Source organism: Giraffa tippelskirchi, chromosome 13, assembly GCF_054371585.1.
Source record: "Giraffa tippelskirchi isolate mGirTip1 chromosome 13, T2T-mGirTip1v1.2.pri, whole genome shotgun sequence".
Classification (NCBI taxonomy): domain Eukaryota; kingdom Metazoa; phylum Chordata; class Mammalia; order Artiodactyla; family Giraffidae; genus Giraffa; species Giraffa tippelskirchi.
The window spans coordinates 7,939,353-7,960,574 of NC_137287.1; the positions used below are offsets into that span (position 1 = coordinate 7,939,353).

Below are 21,222 nucleotides of genomic sequence, written 5' to 3' on the forward strand. Positions count from 1 at the left end.
TCAGTGATAATTTCTTGCTTTATTATTTGGCTTACATTTTAGGTTTTCAATAATGAACATCATCACTTGTGTAAGAAAACAGCGATGTCATACTTGACATTTAATTGGGAGGACAAGAAAGCTGCAGATAAAGAGTGTCTGTCCACTGGGCGAAGCTCCATCCCCCACCTGCCTTTCACTGAAGGTCATCACCTGTCGTCAGGAAATTCTCTCAGGTACGGAGCTCTGAGTTTCCATTTCAGAGGCCATGGCTACTGGGGAGCAGCCTGTGCCTGAAGGGAATTGGGCCTCCCTTTAATCCCCCACATTTATCCTAAGCCCAGCTTATGCGACAAAGCCCCTTCCGGCTGCTGATGAGGACAGGAATCACTTCCCGTGTCCTCGGCCCTGTAGCGGCAGCTGGTGTTCTGGCTTGGCTGTTCCTGCCCCTGCCCAGCCTTCCTCATGATTCTGTCGTCATTGCCACCGCCTATCACGGCGCAACGAGAAGAGGATGAAATCCAGCCAGCGGTGCTGGTTGCTGGGCCAGAAAAACCATAGGACAGGAGACAGCGGCCCGGCGTCAGCCACTGACTGGCGCTGAGCGGGTGAGAGGACACGGAGGAATCGGGCCTGAGCAGGCCCTTCCCCCAGCTCGCACGCCCTGGGGACATGACAGCTCACAACGCAGGGCTGGGAGAAGCAGTTACTGATCGAGATTTTAGACCTGAAGCTGCTGAGGAGACCACGATGCTTCAGTCTAAATTTTAAATAACACGTAGTTCTGACTCGTGATGGGAGAGACGCCAGACAGACACTCTGCAGTAGGCTCTGATGGGGAAGAAATCACAGTATTTAATTGGAGGAGACCTTGAAAAAGAAAATCAAAGCCTGTTTTTATTGATGCACCGACAGACTGACTGAGATTGGGAAGGGGTGGTTTCTTAATACAATCCTCCTCAACCAAGCAAACTGAAACGACAAAAGTATCTGAAACGGCTTTACAGTGACATGATGCCTTAATAAGTTAAGGAGACCGACTGCTTGCTAAGCGCCTTCTCATTTCATGTTCTTGACAAACTCCTCTCCTTTCTTGATGGAGGCTTTCAGCTCAGGGATGGCCTCGGCAATCATCTTCTCTTCGAAAGGGGAGACCTTGCCGATGCCTAGATTCTTCTCAATGCCCTTTTTCTGAAGGAGAGAGGGGAGGTGGTAACATTTTACAAGAAAGCTTCCCTGAATGAGTTTGTTACAGAAGAGCCCGCTTGTAACTTCGTCAGCCCTGCCTAGCCAGTCGACACCAGTGGCCGGTGGCTTTGGGCAGCCTGCTGAGGGAGTCACACACATCGGGGATGGGATGGGATGGGATGGGACGGGACAGGTGTGAGCCGTGCCAGGAACTCAGGCTTCTATCAGTCAGCCCCGGGCTGGGAGCCAGGCCCCGGAACTTGCTGTGCATGCAGCCTGGTTGCTCACACGCCAAGTCTGTCTCCTCATCTACCTCAGAGAAGGCTGTGAGGACAAACCTGGGCCAGTTGGTACACGAAGAATTCAATAATTAGTAACACGAATTATTCTCCCCAACACAAAGCTTACTTCCGGGATCTAGTTTCTTTCCCAAGTTGGTTAAGGACTTAAGAAACACTTAAATGTCCACCTGAACCCAATGTAAATAAGTAGGTAAATGCTGGTTATTAGGAAGACAATAGCCTGGCATCCAGGCCTCCTCAGACGCTCCCTGGTTGGAACCATCAGCCCCTCACCATGCCACACACACACCTGCTCAATGGGCTCTGGGACTAATCTCTTCAGAGTGAGTCTCGGGGATTGTGGACACCAGGGGGCTATGGGAAGGGCTTCTTCTGGGCATGAGAGGAAGGTGAGCCCACACTAGCCTGATCCCAGCAGGTGCCCACGGCTGAGACATGGAAACCTGCTCCCTGAACACCCGGTAGGAGTCAAGGAGACCGGACAGCTGCCCCAGACCAGCCTGGCTGAAGCCGGCAACTTGACTAGAAGGGCCCTGTCCCAGCGGCCCAGGAATGCCGGAACTGAATGTCTAACAGCGGTACAGGTCTTGGCAGGCCCTGGGCTCAGAACAAGCGCAGGCTGGTGTGGGGAAGCCTCTACTGGGAGCTGTCCGCAAGCCGGACACGCGGGTCCCATTAGGATGGCCGCCCCGGTGGTCACTGCCAGCCAGCTGTTGGAGCCATGAGATCCCGCCAGCCCCACAGACTGAGGTGTCTCCCTGCTCCTGATTCGGTGGCGCTTCCACCCTCCAAAGGCGGTGGGACGGTTCCTGCTCACGGAAATCCGAGTCATGCAGCGAAGGCACCCAGTGGAGGAGCTGACTCCACTACAGAACACGCTCCTCCCTCCAGCCGGGCCCCGGCCCCCAGGCACGTACCCCCAGCAGCAACGGTGTGGAGAAATATGGACAGTCTGTTTCTTGGGACTTAACGAAGGAACATTCGACAACTCCTTCCTTTCCGTTCATCGCATCCACGAGGGAGAAGACAAAGCGGGCTCCAGCATATGCCATGGACAGGGTGGCAGAGCCTAGGAGAACACAGGTGGGTCAGCCACGCCAGCGCTGCGACCTGGAGATCCAGGTGCGCCCTCCCGCCAGCTGAAAATCCACCTGCGTAACCTCCAGCCTTCTAGTTATCGGGAACGTACGTCAGCATGCCCTGACCTCACAAATGAGTGAATAGCATGGAATTAGCTCTGCTGACCTCAGACACTACTCCACACCACCCAGCAGGCTGAGCTGCCCTCTGACTGGAGGGTGGCATGTCAAGCGGATGGATGTGAAACTGAGAAAAGGCCCTGCTCTTTGCAGGGTGCTCGTGTCTTCAGCTCAGACTCTAACCAGGGCCTGGGGCTGCCTGAGACATACCTGCTCCGGCCTTTGCCTTGACCACCTCTGTGCCGGCTTCCTGGATCCTACCGATGAGGGTGGTCAGCTGGTCCTGGGGAAATTCCACCTTGGGGGTGCACTGCAAGCAGAAGCCACAGGGACCACGTGAGCAGGGCCAGGCTCCAAGGTCCCGCACCCTCCTGGCCCCCTGTCCCGTGGGGGCCTGGCATCGCGGCCATATGGGGAATCAAGACCCTTTCTTTAAAGAAAAAGCTGACTTTGTTGGGAGGTGTGGTGAGATCCCTACTCGTTTTTTAAAAACTTGTTCTTTTCCCGACTAATTTTAGACTTACAAAAATGCTGTAAAAATAGCAGGAAGATTTTCCTCACCCGGCTTACCCTGACGTTAACATCTTACATAACCAGGATGCAGTTATGAAGAGCAGGGAATTAGTATCACGTGTGATGAACTAGACCACAGACCTTATTCACCTGCCACCAACTGTCTCCCTACTTCCCTCTGCTGTTCAGGGTCCTGCAGGGCCCACGGCATTCAGGGATGTCGCCTCTGATGGCTCCCTCCGCCCTCCCCTGTCTTTCATGACAGGAGTAAAGGGCACTGAATGCTCGTTTTTGTGGATGTCCATCAATTCAGATTTATTAAGTGTTTCTTCAGTATTTCCTTCTGAGGTCATGAGGTGATTTATCTCCTTCTCGAGGGTGTTTACCTTGTCTCTCCTCGTTTTTACACAAAGCGGCCTTGCCTGCTCTGACCTAATCGGGAAGGCAGGGGGTGCCTCCACCGGCAGTTTTCAGTGGGTCTGGGAGCTGGCCGTTCTAATACCTTCTGGCCACACTCACTCCCACAGCCCCCAGGCCATCAGGAGACCCCCAGACAAGTGGGGTGGGGCTGCATCCACAGTAGGAATCCTTTCAAAGTCACCACAGAGGGTGAGGTCTGCCTGCCCCAGGGTCCCACCGTCAACCTCTGGAGGGCGCTCGTCAACCTCTGGAGGGCGCTCGTGGTCTGGGGGCCTCCGGGCGAGGAGATGCACACACATGACACGCACCTGCGAGATCAAGGGGATGATGGTTTTCCCAGCGTGGCCACCGATGACGGGGACGTTGACTCGGGCTGGGTCCAAATCCTGGTCAGGAAAACCATGAAGTCTGATTAATTTTTACACAAGCACTCTGAGTGTCAAATACATCATACGCAACTGAAGCACCAACACTGGGAAAATCCACAAAACTCAAGAACAAAACAAAGAAGCCGGGAAAGAAGCCGGCGGGCGCCTCCCGCCGCGCTCACCTCTCCCACTAGCCCCCGCGGCCGCAGGCTCTGACGCCAGCTTGAATACGTGTAGTGCAGCGAGGAGTACCTCGGCGTCTGCTGAGGACACTGTGAGGTTTTCCCTTCACAACGGGCTGGCAACTGCCTCCCTGGAGGGTCCCAGCTGGTCCCCCTCAGTCTGACAGCTTCCCGGGATCAGAGGACAATAGTCCTCCTTCCCACACCTGCTGTCACGGCCACGTCAGCCCAGAGTCACACTGTGAGACTCACGTGCCCACACTGCGTTCACCGTGAACAAAGCAGATTCTCTTTCCCTCGCATGAGAGCGAGATTCTAGAAAAGCCAGGGGTGAGAAGTCTGTCAACTCAGTGACTGGGACTGAAAGGAGGGAACCAAGTGGAAAGGGGTCACGACGCCACCGTCGGTTAAGTGGGGCTGGGACAGCTGATTCACTTGTTAAACCTGAGGCATGATGCCCCCCTCCCCAAGAATCTGCGAATCAGGTATTTCTTATCACAGAAAAAGACGCTGGTGGGAGTTATGGGAGCGGCGTGAACAGCCCCCAAATGCTGCAGCTGCTAAAGAGAGATGCCCTGAGTTAGGAACCCGCTTCACCCAGCAAGGGGAGCCCAGTCACAAGGGTGGGCGGGCCCAGCAGCAGAGGGCTAACGGAGCAGAGAGCTTGTGTAAGGTGCCAGGCTGGGCACCAGGGACATGGCACCAACAATCCCACTCCAAACACACATGTGCTGAACTGGTTATTCAATCCAACTGTCTCCGGAGTTGTTGTCGTTCACTCAGTCATGTCCAACTCTTTGTGACCCCATGGACTGCAGACTGCCAGGCTCCCTCGTCCTTCACTATCTCCCAGAGTTTGCTCAAACTCACTGTCTCTGGAATTAAAGTGTCTCTTTCCACTTCACTCCACAGAGCTCCTAGGCCCTGGGGCCGCATCTCAGGATCTGCCCCCACATGGAGAACAGAGGCTGAGGAACATGCCACAGCAAGAATGACAGTGCAGGCACCGCGTCATCCACACCTTGGAGAGAGGTGCAGGGGCGGAAGACGGAGGTCAAAGCCCTTCTCACCAAGCCACGTGCAATTATTCCTAACTGGCGGGAGGTAGGATGGGAACCCTCCACTGCAGAGTCACAAAAAATGGCCTGAAGCTCAGGAGGGACGTTTACTGGGGAGGGAGGAAGTGGTTCTGCAGGGGCCACAACCAGGGAGATTAGATAGCACAGTGAGGACTCCTGACCGGCGCCAGTGCCACACCCACCCCAGGACGAGTCTGGCAGCTCAGGAAGAAGCCGGCAGCTGGCGAGAGCAGAGGGGAGCCTAAGTCACTACCGGTTCCGAGGAGGAGCGAATCAGAACACAGACCCGGGGTAACAACGCTGACACCATCTCAGGAGCTTGCCCAAGCCCTTCCTGTTTGCTGATCTTATCATTAGCTGAATGATGCGCAGGTCAATCCTGAGAAAGCCAGTTATCAGAAGCAGAGAGTACGAGAGGCACAACCCGCTCCAGCCAGCAAGAAACCCCGGGAAAGCCTGCAACCTGGACGCCGCGGGGAGGAGACCAAGCTGGTCAATGCAGGGGCTGGCCAGTCTCAGCCCGCAGGCGCCCACCATCTGCATTCCCCATGAAAACGTGAGAGCTGCTTCCCATGAAGAAGGTGAGCTATGAAGACATTTAACACCACCCTCAGGTTACACGTGATCTCTCAGGGCCCTGGTGTCTTCCACGCCCATCAGAGAGCCAAGGATGGACACGGAAGATCGAAAGGCCACGTGAAAGATGCCCGATGCAGCTCTTACCTTCAGCTCTGCTATGAAAGCGTTGGCTCGGACGATGTCCAGGGTTGTCACCCCGAAGATTTTATTGGGGTTGTACACTCCGTGTTTCTTGAAAACTTCCGCTGTGATTGGGATGGTGGAGTTAACCTAGCAAATCCAAGAGAAAGGCACAATTCACCTGCATTCTGAGAGCAGAGCCACGCGACAGAAGGAAACATCTCATTAGACTGTTAGCAAGCCTGAAGGTGTCACATTACGTTGCTCTGTCTGGTAACTGGGCCTCACCACGGAAGGGCCCCTACTCTAAACGACTGCTTCATCCCCTTGCCCCACGCCCTGCCACGTGAAAGAAGCCCTTCACTGCTGCAGGCACTCTTCCCCTTGGTGACCTCTGACCCCAAAGTTCACAAATGCATGTGACCCTTCAACAGTCAACTTAAAAGGTGAGGAAGGCTCCGCAGGCCAAGTTCTGCTCCCGCTGGGCCTTAGGCCCTAAAGACCAGTCTTTAAAAAAAAAAACAGCCTAGCACAGGGCTAAAGCTCAGATGGCCCAGGGCCAAGTTCCAGCTTTGGCACTCTGCATCGTAACCCTGGGCAAGTTACATCAGCTCCCTGGGACTCAGTTTCTTTATCTGTAAAACTGGAAGACAACTACCTCATGCGGTTACTATGAAGGTTAAGTGTCTTAATACATGGCAAACGCTTAACATATTACCTGGTACGTGGAAAAAAATAAGACAAAACCAGCAAGATTTATATCGGTATCAGCTAATCAGCTTCCCAACAACTTCTGGCCAGTGGCCCCTGAGGAAAGGGGAGCTGCTTGGAAAGGGCAGGACCCTTTTCTCAGAGCCCCCGGCCACAAACTCTGGGTGTTCACCCGCGGCCACGTCCCTGTCAACAGCAGTGTCACCACACTTTCACCCGGGTCCTCCTCGTACTCGGAGACTAGAGTCCGGATTCAACCAGGAGGGAGGGACAGAGGAGGCTGCTGTCAAATGCAACCAGGGGCCCTGCTGGGGTGGGTATGCGAGCCCTAGCTGACTTCTCGGGGGGACACAGCACCCGACCCGGAGTTTCTGAACTGAGGAACAAGCTTCCTGGTTTTTGCAGGAAAGAGCAGGGCCTGGGTAGGGACGGGTGGGGGTGGCTGTGTATGTGATCAGGTGTGAGTGTGAGGAGGGAGAGGAGGCCGGCGCAGCGGGAACTGCAAAGCCTGAGTGGAACACAGTAAAAGGAGTTAGTTAACAGGCTGCCACAATCTCGGCTACAGGCAGCCTGAGGAATGGACCTGTTTTCCAGGTGGAAGCACTAAGATACCGAGAGGGGAAGTGACCTGCCCAAAGGCACACGGCTGATGGGAAATCCAGGTTACCACTCACATGGTGTAGGCCAGAAAGAATCCTTAGGAAATAAATTTAAGGGCCTCTTAGTATTCATCCCCTTTATCCACTTCAGCACATCAACCCGCTTATTCTCCACTCTAAGCATAGCCGCACACTTTGAGCTTTCACACGGCACTTGCGGCCGCCCACCTGCCAGCGGCTGGCACTCACCGGATTTGAGATGATGCAGATCATGGCTTCCGGGCAGTGCTGGGCACAGGCAGCGGTCAGGGTGGCCACAATCGTGGCATTGGTATTGAACAAGTCATCTCGGGTCATACCTGAGAATGATCCAATTCAATATTGTTCATAAAGCACAGGATGAATTTCCAAACACATGCCAAGTGCTGTGTGTTTATTGTTATGGAAATTCAAACATGAGTGACAGGACCCCTGTCAAGTAAATCCATCTTGTAGGGAAAATGGCCCAGTGTGACAAGTGCCAAGACAGAGGTAGGTGCAGGTGGAGTGTGGGAAGGGGGGGGGTTATACCCGAGGAGGATCAGAAAGCCTTCTAAGGCAGAGGTGCGTGGAGAAAAGGGTATTCCGTGCAGAAAACCCAAGAGACTGGGTGAGGGGACCCAGTGACCCATGCAGGGCTCTGTCTGCGCCCCACAGGCATCTGGGAGCCTGGAATCTTTTCTGCAGCAGAGAAAGGACCACTCCACTTTTCAAGGAAAACCACGTCCTTGGCTGACTTTCAGGGAGACGCTAGGCAAGGCTTTCAACACATACCTGGTTTTCTTGGGACTCCCGCCGGAATGACCACCACATCGCAGCCCTTCAGGCAGTCTGGTAGCTGCTCAGGTCCCAGGTAGCCTGGAAAAAAAAAACACTCGAGTGAGCAATTTCACAGTTTCCGACCCGCAGAGGCCAGCACATCTACGCAGACAGAGCCCAGGAGGACAGCTCCACTCAGGTCCAAATCTGAGCACAGGCCTCAAGAAAGGATGGAAGGTCTATCTATGAAGGGGCTCCTCTCCTTGAGAACTACCGCCATGGTGTGGACGACTCCGGCTGGCAGGGTAGTCCCTTTCACTCCACTTTCCCCCTGGCTCTATGGCCCAGCCTTCCTAAAGAACGGAATAACCATCCAAGTCGGCCACTTGGCCTTATCTGACTCGACTTGCCAGCACCTCTAAGCCCTGCTCAGCTCCCGCTAAGAGCTGCTTATTCCACGTCATGGTCATCCTGACAAAAGCTCCACCTCGGGGTCTGATCAGAAGGTGCACTGGAGGCCAGGAGAACCCCTTCCCCGATAAACAGGGACCCTACATACTAGCATCGACTTTGTTTACTGCTATCACCTGAGAAGAAGATTCACTTTCAAACATCTCAGGGGAACTGGCTCCAATGACCAAAGTCTGCTTTGATTGGACTTTCCCCTATTCTGTGAGCTTCTGGGAACTCTAAGATACACAGCGCAAGAGAAAGTAAGCAAACTAATGCACAGGGACCTTGGAAGGCACACAAACATGTGACCTGACAAGTCAACCTCCTGTGTTGTCTACACCCACTGAGGCCATGTGGAAACACCATCGGCAGCCTCACACCATCAGTAGAGACAGGAAGCAGTACAAGCTTCCTGCACAGCAATCTGACATTTTACAGTAAAAACTGTAAAACAGCCGTACCTACTCATTCTACTTTTAGGATCCTAAGGAACAAAATGTAAAGATAAAAAGATGCTTATCACAGCTTACATCATGGGTATAACAATACATAAGCTATAAATTATAATACCTCTTTAAAAATGATTTTACCAAGAATTTGGTGACATGGATAAATGCTGCTATAGTGAGCAGGCCACATATAACTGTATGTGATAATGAACGACTTCTTGGATAATAGACCTGTATTCATTTCAGATTTCCCTAAGGTGGCCCGTACTTTGAAGAAGCTGGCGGAGGAAACCCTGGGGTGGAAGGATGGCCAGCATCGGAAGGCACGGGCAGCAAACCAGGGACAGCCCCGTCCACTGCCCCCTCGTCCCTGCAGGAGGCTCCCCCTACCCCTACACTCCTATTATTTTAAATTATAAAAAATTTTAAATGGGAAGATCAGGCCACTGTTGTTTTTCTGAAAGACACTACTTACATTTTTAGAGACAAGTCCAAAAAGCTGCAGTAACTTATAAAATTTAATTCTAAAATGGACACGGAAACCCCCAAGTCTCTGAACACCTAGTTCCACCCAAGAATCTCACTCTAAACCTGGATCCTGGTCTACCGGGGAGAAGAGATGAAAGGTCCCTGGGGTCAGCGGGCCCAGTACCTTTCACGGTCGCTCTGGTCTCGATGTGGCTCAGATCGGCGGCCACTCCGGGCGTGTGAGCGATATCGTAGAGGGTCAGGCGGCTCACCAACGGGCTGTTCTTCAGAAGAAGCGAAAGCGGCTGCCCAATTCCTCCAGAAGCCCCCAGCACTGCTACTTTAGCATTGTTCTAGAAAGAGGCACAGAGAGAGGACTTTGGAGATGGAATCAGCAGTAAACGGATTCACACAGTAAAAACTGCAGACCACTGCCCCTGGCCTCTTTTACTGCACTGGTCCCAAACGAAGAGGCGAAGGTACTCCTACCACCCTAAGGCCCTGTTTCTTTCCAGACGTTCCGAGGCATGCCTCAGGAAAATGGGGGAGAACTTGTGCCTCCAGATGCTGTGAGGGTCAGGGCACACTTCTCCCGTACCCTCGAGAGACGAGCAAACTACTCACTCGGCCACTGGACTGCTAACAGGAGCCTCTCTTGCAACGTGCAGTTTTTAAAACTATTAACAAACATTTATGAAATCCTACCAATGGGCCAGCGCTTGGACCTGGGGGGGCTGTAGGAGTGACACAGACCCCGGCCAGCTCCTGAGCGGCCAGGCAGTGAGATGTCCAGGAGCTGAGGGCAAAGAGCTGTCCTGAAGAGAAGTCCTGCCCTAAAGCTCACTCCCCTTACACAAGAGGCACTCTTCCCTCTAGGTCTCACGCAGGGCCTGACCCAAACCCCAGCCAACCTCAGGGAGGCTGCTTCTAGTCTAAACTCACAAACGAGAAGAGGAGCCTATCCTGGCAAGCAGGCCAGGAAGAAGACAAACTGAGAAAAGAGCAGCCATAGGAGCTCAAAGGCCAGTGCACAGTTCTGGAGGGCAGCGTCCACACTACAGCTGCACGTTGTGCTCCATAGCAACGAAAGCCAGCAATAATCGGCTTCTGTCAACAAAACCAAACCCAACAAGCCAACACACACAAAAAAACACCTCACACACAGTGTGATCTGCTTGAAGAAATTAAAACTTGCAAGGGCATATACTACAAGTAAGACTTGAATTCAGGTTTTTTTAAGTTGGACCCTGACTTCACAGAAAACTAGCTGGACCAACCACCCAGAACCTGAAGTCTGGAATCTCATCTACCTCTGGACCTTCAATGATCACCCCAACACCTTGTCCCGAATCCCCGGGACTCCCAGATTCCAAATCCACATCTCCAGTTCTGTTAGGCATTCCACTGGTTCCACTAACCCAACTGTGTAAATCAATTCCTCGCTACCTCTCCCATCCCTGTCCCCAAATGGCACCTGTGTTCACCAACATTCAAACCTTTATTCCTATCTTCTGCCTCTTTCCTTATTGGAGACACCCAGTTAGGATACGAAGGAGCTGCCATCTCAAATTTATCTTCCTAACCTGTTCCTGATTTCCATTCTGATTCCACTGTCTAACTTAGGTCCTCACCTCCACCTCTCAACCATCCTCCTCCAAATTCAAGGTTTTCATCATTGCCTTGCTCAAAAATCTTCTCAAGTTCCTCAGGCCCAGATTTCTCAGCCTGGCTCCCACGACTGACCAGGGTTTCAACCTGGGGAGCACAACACAGTTCCCTTGGTGTGCGAGATGTAAATGTTGAAGACTGTGTCTTAATTTCTATCTAACAGGTGAAGAATTAATATCTACCAAGAAACAGACAGACCTGGTGTCCTCAACTAGGGTCCTTAGATCAATCAGTCCCCTGTGACAAACAAGATGAATACAACACACTTTCAGTGGAATGAGGCCATGTTACTCTTTGTGTAAGGTTTCATCAGCTCGGCTAATATTTATAAAAACATAACTTGTAAGTGGTGGAATCTTTACAGTGAGATGAGAATCTCTGGTATTGCAGGACAGCTCATGATCTCTTTCTAAACAAGCTGTTGCCAGATTTTACATCCTTTCCCACTGTTTGGCACACTGTTTAGCAATAGGCTTTGAAAATGGATATATAGTAACACTTCTTTCACAAGTTTGCTTTTTAAAGTCTTTTTAAAGTTTGCTTTTTAAGAGCTTGTTTTTAAATTTCTTTCTTGTGTTATATATATATTAGAACGTTAGTACATACAGAGACATAAATACACTGAGGTTGAATGCTCATTCCATTTTTCCTGTTAAGGACACGGGATCTAAAGTCTCTAGGCCAATGCACCATCTGGCTCAAGCTCATCTTTCTGACTTATACACCTGCCTTCTCAATGACTCTGTCTGTATGTCCAGTAGGAATGTTAAACTCAATATATCCAAACTTGAGCTCCCGATATTAATACCACCCCCAACTCCCATCACTCTTTCCGAGCAGTTTTTCCTACCTTAGCAACTCAACTCCAAAGTCCAAAGCCTTGGTTTTCTCCATGTTCCTTCTTCTCTCAATACCCCTCATGAAATCATAGCAGCAAATCCCCCTGTCTTATCGGCCCCCCACTCCTCAGTGTCACTCTTCAACACCTCCCCCGCTCCTATGGGTCCTGAGTTTACTCACTTTTGGCGTAAGTGCTGCTTCTCACTCATCCTGGTATCACCTGCAGCACTCAACACAGTTCTGGGCAAGCAGATACTCAAAGGTACTTATGTGTATATTTATTTTCCAAATGAACTGAACACACAGGAGACTGGTCTGAAGGGCGGAGGCTAAGAAATGCAGAACCTCATTTAACAATCACCTCCCTTTTAGGGGCAACATACTTAAGAGGCGATGTGGGCATTCCAGGGTTCTCATACTTGGGTTGTATTAGAATCACCTGGGGCACCTGGTAAAAACAGAGACCCAGCAGGTCCTGTCTCCTTCACTGACCCTCTGTCTCTGATCTTTATCAGTATTCTGGTGATTCTGACACACACCAGAGTTTGAGAATCGCTGCCCAAGACGGCTAAAAATAGCTTAGGCTTAAGTAGTCCCAGGCCAAGCCAGGCCCAGGCCGCCCACAGCAGGAAGCAGTCTTCAAAAGGTCCGTCAGAGGAAGCAGAGTCTTCGGGTTCTTAAGAGGGAAGGCTTGGTGATCCAGAAAAAAAATAATAAAAAAAAAATTACAGTGGTCAGGAGATGGGAATTTTAATCTTCTGGCCAACAGACTGTGTAACCTTAGACCAGTGTTCTACCCTGGGTAGCTCTGTCTGCACTATGAAGTTAAAAATTACACAATGCTTGTATGGAAGCTGCAAGAACAAGGTTAGCCTCTCAAAATACTACGGAAGGTAAGTTACTTTAGGCGTCCGGGTACTGGAGCTGAACTACTTCCCATCTCCCTGACTCCGGAACTTTCTCCCCCGCACCTCTCGCCCAGTATCAGGGCCGACCCAGCCGACACAACTGCGGGTCTGCAACGGGAGGCCCTGCGGTCCAAGCTGACTGACCCGGGGGTCAAGGCTGCTCGCGAGCCAGGAACACACGTGGCCTAGGCCGGGGAGCCTCCACCTGCAGGCTACCCCTCGCAGGGCCTACCTGGGCCGAGATGCTGAAGCTGCGGCGAAGAGCGGCGCCGGCAGGCCGGGCGAGGGCGGAAAGCATGGTTGGAGCGGGAGGGGCGCGGACGAGCTGACGAAGGAGCTGTCAACAGACAAGTGACTCCAACGACCTCCACACTGCACAAAACCTCCCGGCTCTGCTCCGCCTTGTCTCGCGAGAGCGGCGCTGCTTCCGGCGCCCCCACTTCCCAGCTCTCGCGGTATCTCGGCCACATCCGGGCTTTCGGGGAGGCCTGCAGAAGGGTGCTTCCCGGAGCGCAGACCTGGGCTGGGTCATAGCGCGGGTCGTGTTGCGTGCGACCTGTGAGGGAGACGCGGTCAGAGTGGGAGGGAGAGTCCGCACTCGAGAGGTGGAAGAAGACGGGCTTTTAGGCTTGGAGAGCCTTAGAGGAGCCATTTTGCAGGTGGGGCCCCAGACAGAGGCTCTGACAGGGCGACCGGCCGAGGTCAGGTCGGAAGCCCGACGGAATGGGTGCGATCCGGGCCGCCCTTCCCCTCCGCCAGCTCAGCCAAACCCATCCATCTTGTCCCTGGGGGCGGGAGGGGCCCGAGCTCTGGAAAGCTCTGGAAAGGAAATGGGGGAGGGGAGGTTGAGAGCCCAGGGTTGAGGTGGAGGATGGGGGCTCCTCTAATCAGTCAGCCCTGTGCACCACCCCTGATCACACACAGACCGTCCACTTGTTCCTCCTGATGCCCAGGACCTTCTATTAAGTATACAAAGCTTTAGGGACACCACTCCCGAGAATGACAGACCCTGAGCACTAACTCATCTCTAGAGTTTATAGATGCGTTTATAGGTACCTGTTTATAGGTAACAGGTATCCAGGTAATAAAACTTGGAAAGTCACGCCGTCCCTTCACCTCTGGTCGGCCCAGCAATGCTGTCAACCTGGCCACATTGTTTCTGCTTTAGGAGCAAAGAAACCGTGTTGAGCTCAAAGAAACCGTGTTGAGCTCAGTTAAAGTGGATTCGTTCAGAGTCCACCGCAGAGAAAGTAAAGACATGGTTTTTGCTCACTAGAAGCTTTCCATTCAAATGTATCAGTATACTTAGAAGGTTCATTCGCCCTGCTGCTATTTTCTGGGGGTACAGAGACCTCCTTGCCCTCGAAAAGTTCAGGGTCAAGTGGGGCAGGTCGGTGTGTTGCAGGTTGTTACCTTGGAGAAGTGAGGGGAACCAATGACAGCCTGCTTGGGAACAGGGAAGCAGGAGGTGAAAAGAACTGTTAGCCCAAGTGCTGAGGAACGTATCAGTAGGAGGGCATGCGTGGTGACAGGCTTACTCTTTCCTGCCTCCTTTCCATTTGTTCATTGAGCTATTAAGATGGGCCAGCCCAGTCTTGGAACTGGGTGCTCAACTGTGAACAAGATGCTTGTTCACAGGTGAGCAAGGATCCACACATTTCTGCCTTCAAGGAGCTCACAGTCTAATGAGGGAGACAGGTACATTGCAAGCAGCATGGTATGGGCAATTATGAGAATTATGAGGGGCTGTGGGAACACAAAGTGTAGGGTAAGGGAGTCAGAGAAAGCAAGGTTCGGAGAAAGGAGACTGATACTCTACAGGAACAGATCACCTTTAATGAGGCGAGAAGGGGCAGCAGTCAGATGGGTGAGCTGCTGCGCTAAGTCGAGAAAAGAGGAGGTGTATATAGGCAACATACATGTGGAGATACATTGTCTTGAGGGGGCCTGTTTTTCTTCAAGATTGTTTGGATTAGTTAACTTTTAACAATTGGGGCAAGGAATTCCTGAGACAGGCCGGAGACTGGGACCAGCTGGGAGCTGGAAGTAATCTTAATGTCCATTCCTTCCTTGGGGAGGGGGAGCAAGGGGGTGGGGAGTTCTTTGTTCTGTATAGAATGGTGGGGAATTCCCCACCATTGGAGGGGAGTTTTAACTCCAGGCTATTTTGAGCCGTGTAGCTTTCCTTCTCAAAGGAGATCTATCTAACTCAGATTTGGGATGGAGGTGAGGGCCATATGAGAGAGGACTTTGGAGGATGAAACATCTAAGCTGAGATGTAAAGGAAGAACAAGAGTTGGGCCATTCAGCTCCACAGGAGGAAGAGATCCTTGCATGTGGGCTTTGAAGGGGCACTGGGAGTTGGGCATTTAACAATAGAAAGTGTTCAGATGAGAAAGAAAGGGAGAAGAGCCCAAAGAGAAACCTGGAGGAGGGGACAGTGAACAGATAATTTGTGTTGGGAGTTGGGACATGAGAACAGTGTCCTTTATTGTATCACTGACTGTGTTCTCTTGTTAATTATTTACCCCTGTATCTTACCCCTAGAACTGAAGGCATCGTGCAGCCAGATACTTTCATCTCTTATTGTCCAGCACCTGCCCAGGTTGAGAGTGGGTTTCTGAGTTTGGGGAGAATCAAGACTGGAAAACCCAGGTTGTGCAGGGCTTACGAATGTTAGCTGAGAAGTTTGTGTTCTATTCCTTGGGAAGCAAGTGTTTATCAGAGGCTTTTGTGATGCCACCAGAACTGTGTTTGAGGAAGATTAGACTGACCTTGGTATGTCAAAGATTCCAAGGGAAAAATGTGCAGGGCAGGGAGGTTGTTCAGGAGGCTTATCTTCCATAGTATTTTAAGAGACTAACCTTGTTCTTCTTGCAGCTTCTGTGCTGCAAGAGTCTTAGGAGATGATAAATAATCTGAGTTATGATGGTAGTTTTAGAATTGGGGAAGTGGGGCCAATGAGGGAGAGGGAAGGATTGATAAGAATTGTTTGTGCCCATCTGGATTTAAATAAAAGTGCTGTGGGAACTCAGCCTGAGAGAAGTTGTGTGGAAGGAGAGCTGTGTGGAGAAAAAGTAAAGAGCTCTATTTTAGATGGGCTGAATTGGAAGTGGTGATGAATTGTCCACATAAAAATATCAGCGGACACTTGGGGAATTACTCCAAGAGGAAGTATGAAATTAAAACCCCTGAGAGAGGCCAGGGCTAAAGTCATCCCTGTAGAGGGGAGAGTTGAGGCCACAGGAGAGAAACTTGAGTCAGATTCTCATGTTCACTGCTACATCTGGGGCTGGGACTTCTCCCCATCCCTGCCAAGTCAGTCAGCCCCTGTCAGCATCTCTAGGGCAGGGAACCCCTACCTCCCAAATTCTCTATTGGGCCATCCCCACCCAAAGTAGAGAAGTGTCCTCATATTTCAGGGGATAAAAAAAATTGCCATATAGTTTACATACGATGCAGTATACAGATCTTAAGTGTGTAGTTTGATAGTTTTGACAGTTTGTAGTCTTGTAACCACCACCCAAAACAAGCTATAGGAACGTTTTCTTTATTCCAGAAAGTCTTCTTAATGTCCCAGTCTCCCAGAAAATATAAATACCTGACTTCCTGATTCTACCACTATCGATTAATTTTGCTAGTTCTTCACTGTATATCTTTATGCATAGTATAGGAAATACACTGATACTCTCCTTGCTGCACCCCCACACAAGCTACACACATGCACATATACTGACCATTATGTTCCTTACAATAGGCTTCGGACAACAGTCATGAGCTATCAAATTTTTGCTCTTAGGTGCACGTATTCTGTGCTAATTTATCTTCTCTTCAACCCTAAAATTGTACCAAAAGTGAAGTATTTTACTCAAGTGAAGTATTTTAAATCTTTCAGATCCTTGGAGCTAAAATGAAGAATTAGAAAGATGTTAATTGTCCAACCTGTATGAGAGTTTTATTTTCCTCTAGGGACCCTAGAATATTGGAAAATGGGGACATAAATTTTAAAATAGAAGTATGTTTATATAGCTTAATTTTCAGTTGTGGCCCATCGCTGCTGGACATCAAAGGACTTGGCTTTCCAAGTTACATGCCTTCAGAGCAGCTAGGAGGTGGTGGACCGGTGACAGCAGAGGCAGCCTGAAGCTGCTGGCCAGGAGCTCCCGAGAGCTGAGTTGCTGATGGTGGCAGTTCTGAGTTGGGAGCAAAGCCTTCAGTCCTCCAGGTCAGCCAGAGGACAGGAAGTGAAAACAAAGCTGGGTCCAGAGCTTGGTCATGTCCAGGAACCCATGTCAGGAGCAGAAGGTGGGGCACAAGCCCAGCTGATCTCCTCATCAGTATTTGTTTTATGGTTCTATGTAAAAGTTTGATATAAAGATACTCTTAGGACCTAAACGGAGGAGCCAAGAACCTCTCATACCCTTCAGAGTTTGGAGCAGGAATTCCCTGGTGGTCCAGTAATTAGGACTCCATGTTTCCACTGCTGGAGGCACAGGTTCTATCCCGAGTCGGGGACCTGTGATGCCTCATGACGTTCAGTGTAGCCAAAAGAAAGAAACAAAAACAAGTTTGGAGTTGTGCCGGAAGGGCTGTTAGATGTGTCCAGTCCTCTGCCCGCCCAGTCCAGTGGCACTCCTTACTGTGGCTCACAGGGCTGCGTCTTCTCTCAGAAGTGTGCTGTTAGGTTCAGGACAGTGCATACCCTCCTGAAGTTTGCCAGCAGGTGAGGCAGATCTTGCCTGACAAGGGAGAGTGCACCCTTTGGGAAGGAGAGATGTCAGAAGGAGTTGATTCCTGGGGTTGGACTAGGTTTTTACCTGAAAGCCCAGAGACAGTCTCTTAGCTAGTGAATGAAGAGATGGAGGTTGTCGTGGGGAGAAGCAGATGGGAGGGTGAGGATGGACTCTGAGTGAGCATCCAGGTATGTTAGGAGCCAGCTTTTAGGTTGGCTCATGAAGTTTGGGGACTGGACACAGAGTCCATCCCGTTTCCCTGATGCTCACCACCTCCAAAATGGCCTGAGATCAGGACTTTCAGAGGCAGAGGACCTGGGGGTATGAGTTGGGAGGTCCTTTAGGAGGGATCTGTGTGTGGCATCTAGATGTATGGCATTAGGTCGGGATGGGGCCATTGGTGAAGGCAGGAATGGTGACTAGTAATAATGTATTCGTTAAACACATACTTATTGAGCATTGGTCTGCATCAGAAATCCTGGGCACTGTGTGGGGATACTGCAGTGAACAAGAAGGGCAAGGTCCCCACTCTTATGAGCCATACATTCCACTATGAGGAGACTGATAAAAATAAGCAAACAAGTGAGTACAGTAATGCAGGTGAAGACAATGAATTCATACTTCACAAAAATCACCCTGACTGCCATGTGAAGTTTAGACTATAGGGAGAAAGCAGAAGCAAGAAGCCCAATTGGGAAGTATTGCGTCCTTGGGAGAGAGATGCTAGTACTTTGATCTAGAATGTTAGCCCTGGAGATGGGCTTGGAATATATATATATATATATATTTAGGTGTTGTTGCTTAGTCACTAAATAGTGTCCAACTCTTTTGGGACCTCATGGACTGTAACCCACCAGGCTCCTCTGTCCATGGGTTTTCCAGGCAAGAATACTGGAGTGGTTTGCCATTTCCTTCGCCAGGGGATCTTTCTGACCCAGGGCTCAAACCTGCGTCACCTACATTGGCAGGCAGATTCTTTACCAGCAAGCCACCTGGGAAGCCCAATATATTTAGGCAGTAGAGCTAATAGATGGGAGCTAATGGGAGGGAAATGAGGGGCTTGACATGTGACCTCGAGTAACTCGGTGGATAATGGTGCTGTTTATTGAGACAGGGAAGACTAAAAGACGAAGGTATTGGAGATGTGGGCATGTGTACTTTAAACCTTCTTTTCTGGCCACATTATACTTGAGATACCGGTCAGGCATCCATATGGAGCCTGGAGCTCAGTGGAGAGGTCAAGCAGAGGCTGTGGTTTGGGAGTCATTGGTATACAGAGGGTATTCAAGGGACTGGCTGAATCCCCTAGACTCTAGGGGAGTGGTGGTTGTCAACTAACGGTGACTTTGCCCTTCTTGCAGGGACATTTGGTGACGTCTGGAAACATTTGTAATTGGAGGGTGGGAGTTGGTACTGGCATCAAGTGGTAGAGGCTGGGGATCCTCCTAAACGTCCTGTGGTGCACAGGTCAGCCCCACAACCAAGAATTACCTGGCCCCACATATCAGTGGTGCCAAGGCCAAGAAGCTCCGTCCCAGAGTGAGAGTGTAGGTAGAGAAGAGGGGAGATGACTGTGTCCGAGGGTGGAGGGTGTGCTCATGGGGAGAGGTGGAGTAGGAGCAGTCTGAGAGGGAGGAGGGAAACCTAGAGAGTGGGGGGTCCTGGGAGCGGGGAGTGTTTGGGGAAGGAGGCATTTAAGTGGGTTACAGAGGCTCCATGTTTGAGCACAAAGAGAAATGACTGAATGGATTAGGCAGGAGGAGTTTTTGTGATGACCTTGATAAGAGCAGGTTCTGTGGTTTGGGGTTAGAAGTTCCAGGGGAGAAGTTTGTACCAATAGCTAACAATTACCGAGCACTTCCTCCCTGTTCAGAATGTCTTCCGTGTGTAATTTCATTGATCCACACACAACAAGTAGTAGTATCCTTGTTCTACGGAAATGGCAATACTATTTTTACCTCCGTTTTTACGGAGGCAGAAACTGAGGCACAGAAAGGCTGATGGTTCCCTGAGGTCAGGCAGCCAAGAATAAGTGGCACAGCAGGGGTTCAGACTAGAGTTCAGAGGTGAGGAAGTGGAGACCATGTAGGCACACCCCTTTTGAGAGGTCTCAGCTGTCCAAGGGAGCAGAGACAGGCACAGAGGATGCTGGCGTGCCACTGGGAATGACCTACATGGAGACCAAAACTGAAGATGTTGGAGGGGAGGCTGAGAACTGAGGTGCTGGAGGAGGCAAGAAGGTTCCAGGGCCCAAGTCGAGGGTTTAGCCTTTCTGGGGAGCATTGTACTGGTAGTTCTGAAGTGGACCCTAACTGTCCACTTGAGCAAGATTGTCTCTGGACTTGACTGGCCTGCAGAGGTCTGTTGGCTGCCCCTGGCCGCTCCCACCTCGGCTAAAAGGTAACCTCCTTGCAGGAAGCTGCTGCACAGGCCCAGCCTTTGCCCCTCAGTGTTCAGGGAGCAGCAGAGACAGTCACGCCCAGGAACCAAGAGCAGCCCTGTAAGCACGATGCACAGCCCAGGCTGGCTGGGCAGTTCTGTCAGTACAAGTGAGTGATGGTCCACCTTCCACGAAGCACTACGATCTTTACAATAAGCCCACAAGGCTCCTCACAAGGGACCTGCCTCAGCCTCCCCAGGGTCTTCATCATCACTCTTCCCACTGTCATCACCCCGGCTCCTTTTGAACCTCAGGTGCCGAGTTCCCTCCTGCTCTCAGGAGCATCCCCACCTCCTTCATCCTCTCTCTGTCCGCCACCTGCCTAAGTCTTGCCTAACCTCCTGTCTCAGCAATCACATCTCAGACAGCCCTTCTCTGACCACCCATCCCCCTGACAGGGCGAGGCCCTCCTGTTGGCACCTCCTGTGACACTGGATGCTGACCCTTTTATAATGCTTTTCCTACTTAATGAAGTATTTTTCTCTCCAATGTCTGCATTCCATGCTAGACTGTAATCTTCACGAGGGTAGGTCTAGTTGACCACAGATATTTCTAGCGCCTGGCATGTAATAGGTGTTCAGTGATGATTTACTGAAAGAAATGAATTGGTGACTGTTTTACAACCTGTTTTATTCAGATACGTTGTGTGCAATGTTTATCTCCCCTACACACATTTCACTATAAGTTTTTGAAGTTTCCTTGATCACTTTGATGATTATTTTCACCTTTGTTTGAACACGGACTTCCCTGGTGGCTCAGAGGTTAAAGCGTCTGCCTCCAATGCAGGAGACCTGGGTTTGATCCCTGGGTCGGGAAGATCCCCTGGAGAAGGAAATGGCAAACCACTCCAGTATTCTTGCCTGGAGAATCCCATGGATGGAGGAGCCTGGTAGGCTACAGTCCACGGGGTCGCAAAGAGTCGGACACGACTGAGCAACTTCCCTTCCCTTTGTTTGAACACATGTTAAGAAAGTTTAATTATCTTACTTGGTAGTCATTCATCTAAAATAGAAAAATGTACTAAGTTTTTGGGCTTTCCTGATAGCTCAGTTGGTAAAGAATTTGCCTGCAATGCAGGAGACCGTGGTTTGATTCCTGGGTTGGGAAGATCCACTGGAGAAAGGATAAGCTACCCACGACAATATTCTTGGGCTACCCGTGTGGCTCAGCTGGTAGAGAATCTGCCTGCAATGTGGGAGACCTGGGTTCAATCCCTGGGTTGGGAA

At 50.9% G+C, this 21,222-nt stretch overlaps 2 protein-coding genes and 1 long non-coding RNA gene across 7 annotated transcripts in view; 2 read left to right on the plus strand and 1 right to left on the minus strand.

Moving 5' to 3' along the window:
* Positions 1 to 13,222, minus strand: MDH2 (malate dehydrogenase 2). Of its 3 annotated transcripts, none has more exons than XM_081557817.1 (9): positions 13,056 to 13,222; positions 9,592 to 9,760; positions 8,053 to 8,136; positions 7,489 to 7,598; positions 5,954 to 6,079; positions 3,910 to 3,987; positions 2,879 to 2,978; positions 2,387 to 2,538; positions 1 to 1,170 (listed from the first exon to the last, which is right to left on the minus strand). In XM_081557817.1, exons 1-9 carry the CDS (start codon positions 13,119 to 13,121, stop codon positions 1,039 to 1,041), a joined length of 1,017 nt encoding a protein of 338 aa, XP_081413943.1. In that variant the 5' UTR covers positions 13,122 to 13,222; the 3' UTR covers positions 1 to 1,038. The 3 variants fall into 3 exon arrangements, with proteins under 3 accessions (XP_081413943.1, XP_081413944.1, XP_081413945.1); XM_081557818.1 differs by having other exon boundaries at positions 2,387 to 2,572; positions 2,852 to 2,978; XM_081557819.1 differs by lacking the exon at positions 5,954 to 6,079.
* STYXL1 (serine/threonine/tyrosine interacting like 1) overlaps positions 12,446 to 21,222 on the plus strand; it is a 27,914-nt gene continuing 19,137 nt past the window's right edge. For 2 of the 3 annotated variants that reach the window (XM_081557816.1, XM_081557815.1), the window contains exon 1: positions 13,297 to 13,482. Coding sequence is in view for 1 of the 3 variants with exons in the window: in XM_081557814.1 (XP_081413940.1) it covers positions 12,657 to 12,808 (152 nt within the window). In the remaining 2 variants the exon portion in view is untranslated. Of the gene's footprint in view, positions 12,809 to 13,296; positions 13,483 to 21,222 lie in introns of those variants that run through there. The other variant, XM_081557814.1, reaches the window with a different exon arrangement.
* LOC145532532 (uncharacterized) lies at positions 13,297 to 17,387 on the plus strand. The gene is made up of 2 exons (XR_014073324.1): positions 13,297 to 13,524; positions 16,719 to 17,387. It is a non-coding gene; the product is annotated as an uncharacterized LOC145532532 (long non-coding RNA).

Coding starts and splice junctions, on each gene's coding strand:
- MDH2 (XM_081557817.1), bottom strand. CDS start 13,121: ATGCTTTCCGCCCTCGCCCGGCCTGCCGGCGCCGCTCTTCGCCGCAGC. Junction 7,599..8,052: donor GGGAGTCCCAAGAAAACCAG/GTATGTGTTGAA, acceptor GATCATTCTCAG/GTATGACCCGAGATGACTTG. Junction 3,988..5,953: donor CTTTCATAGCAGAGCTGAAG/GTAAGAGCTGCA, acceptor TTTCCTGACCAG/GATTTGGACCCAGCCCGAGT.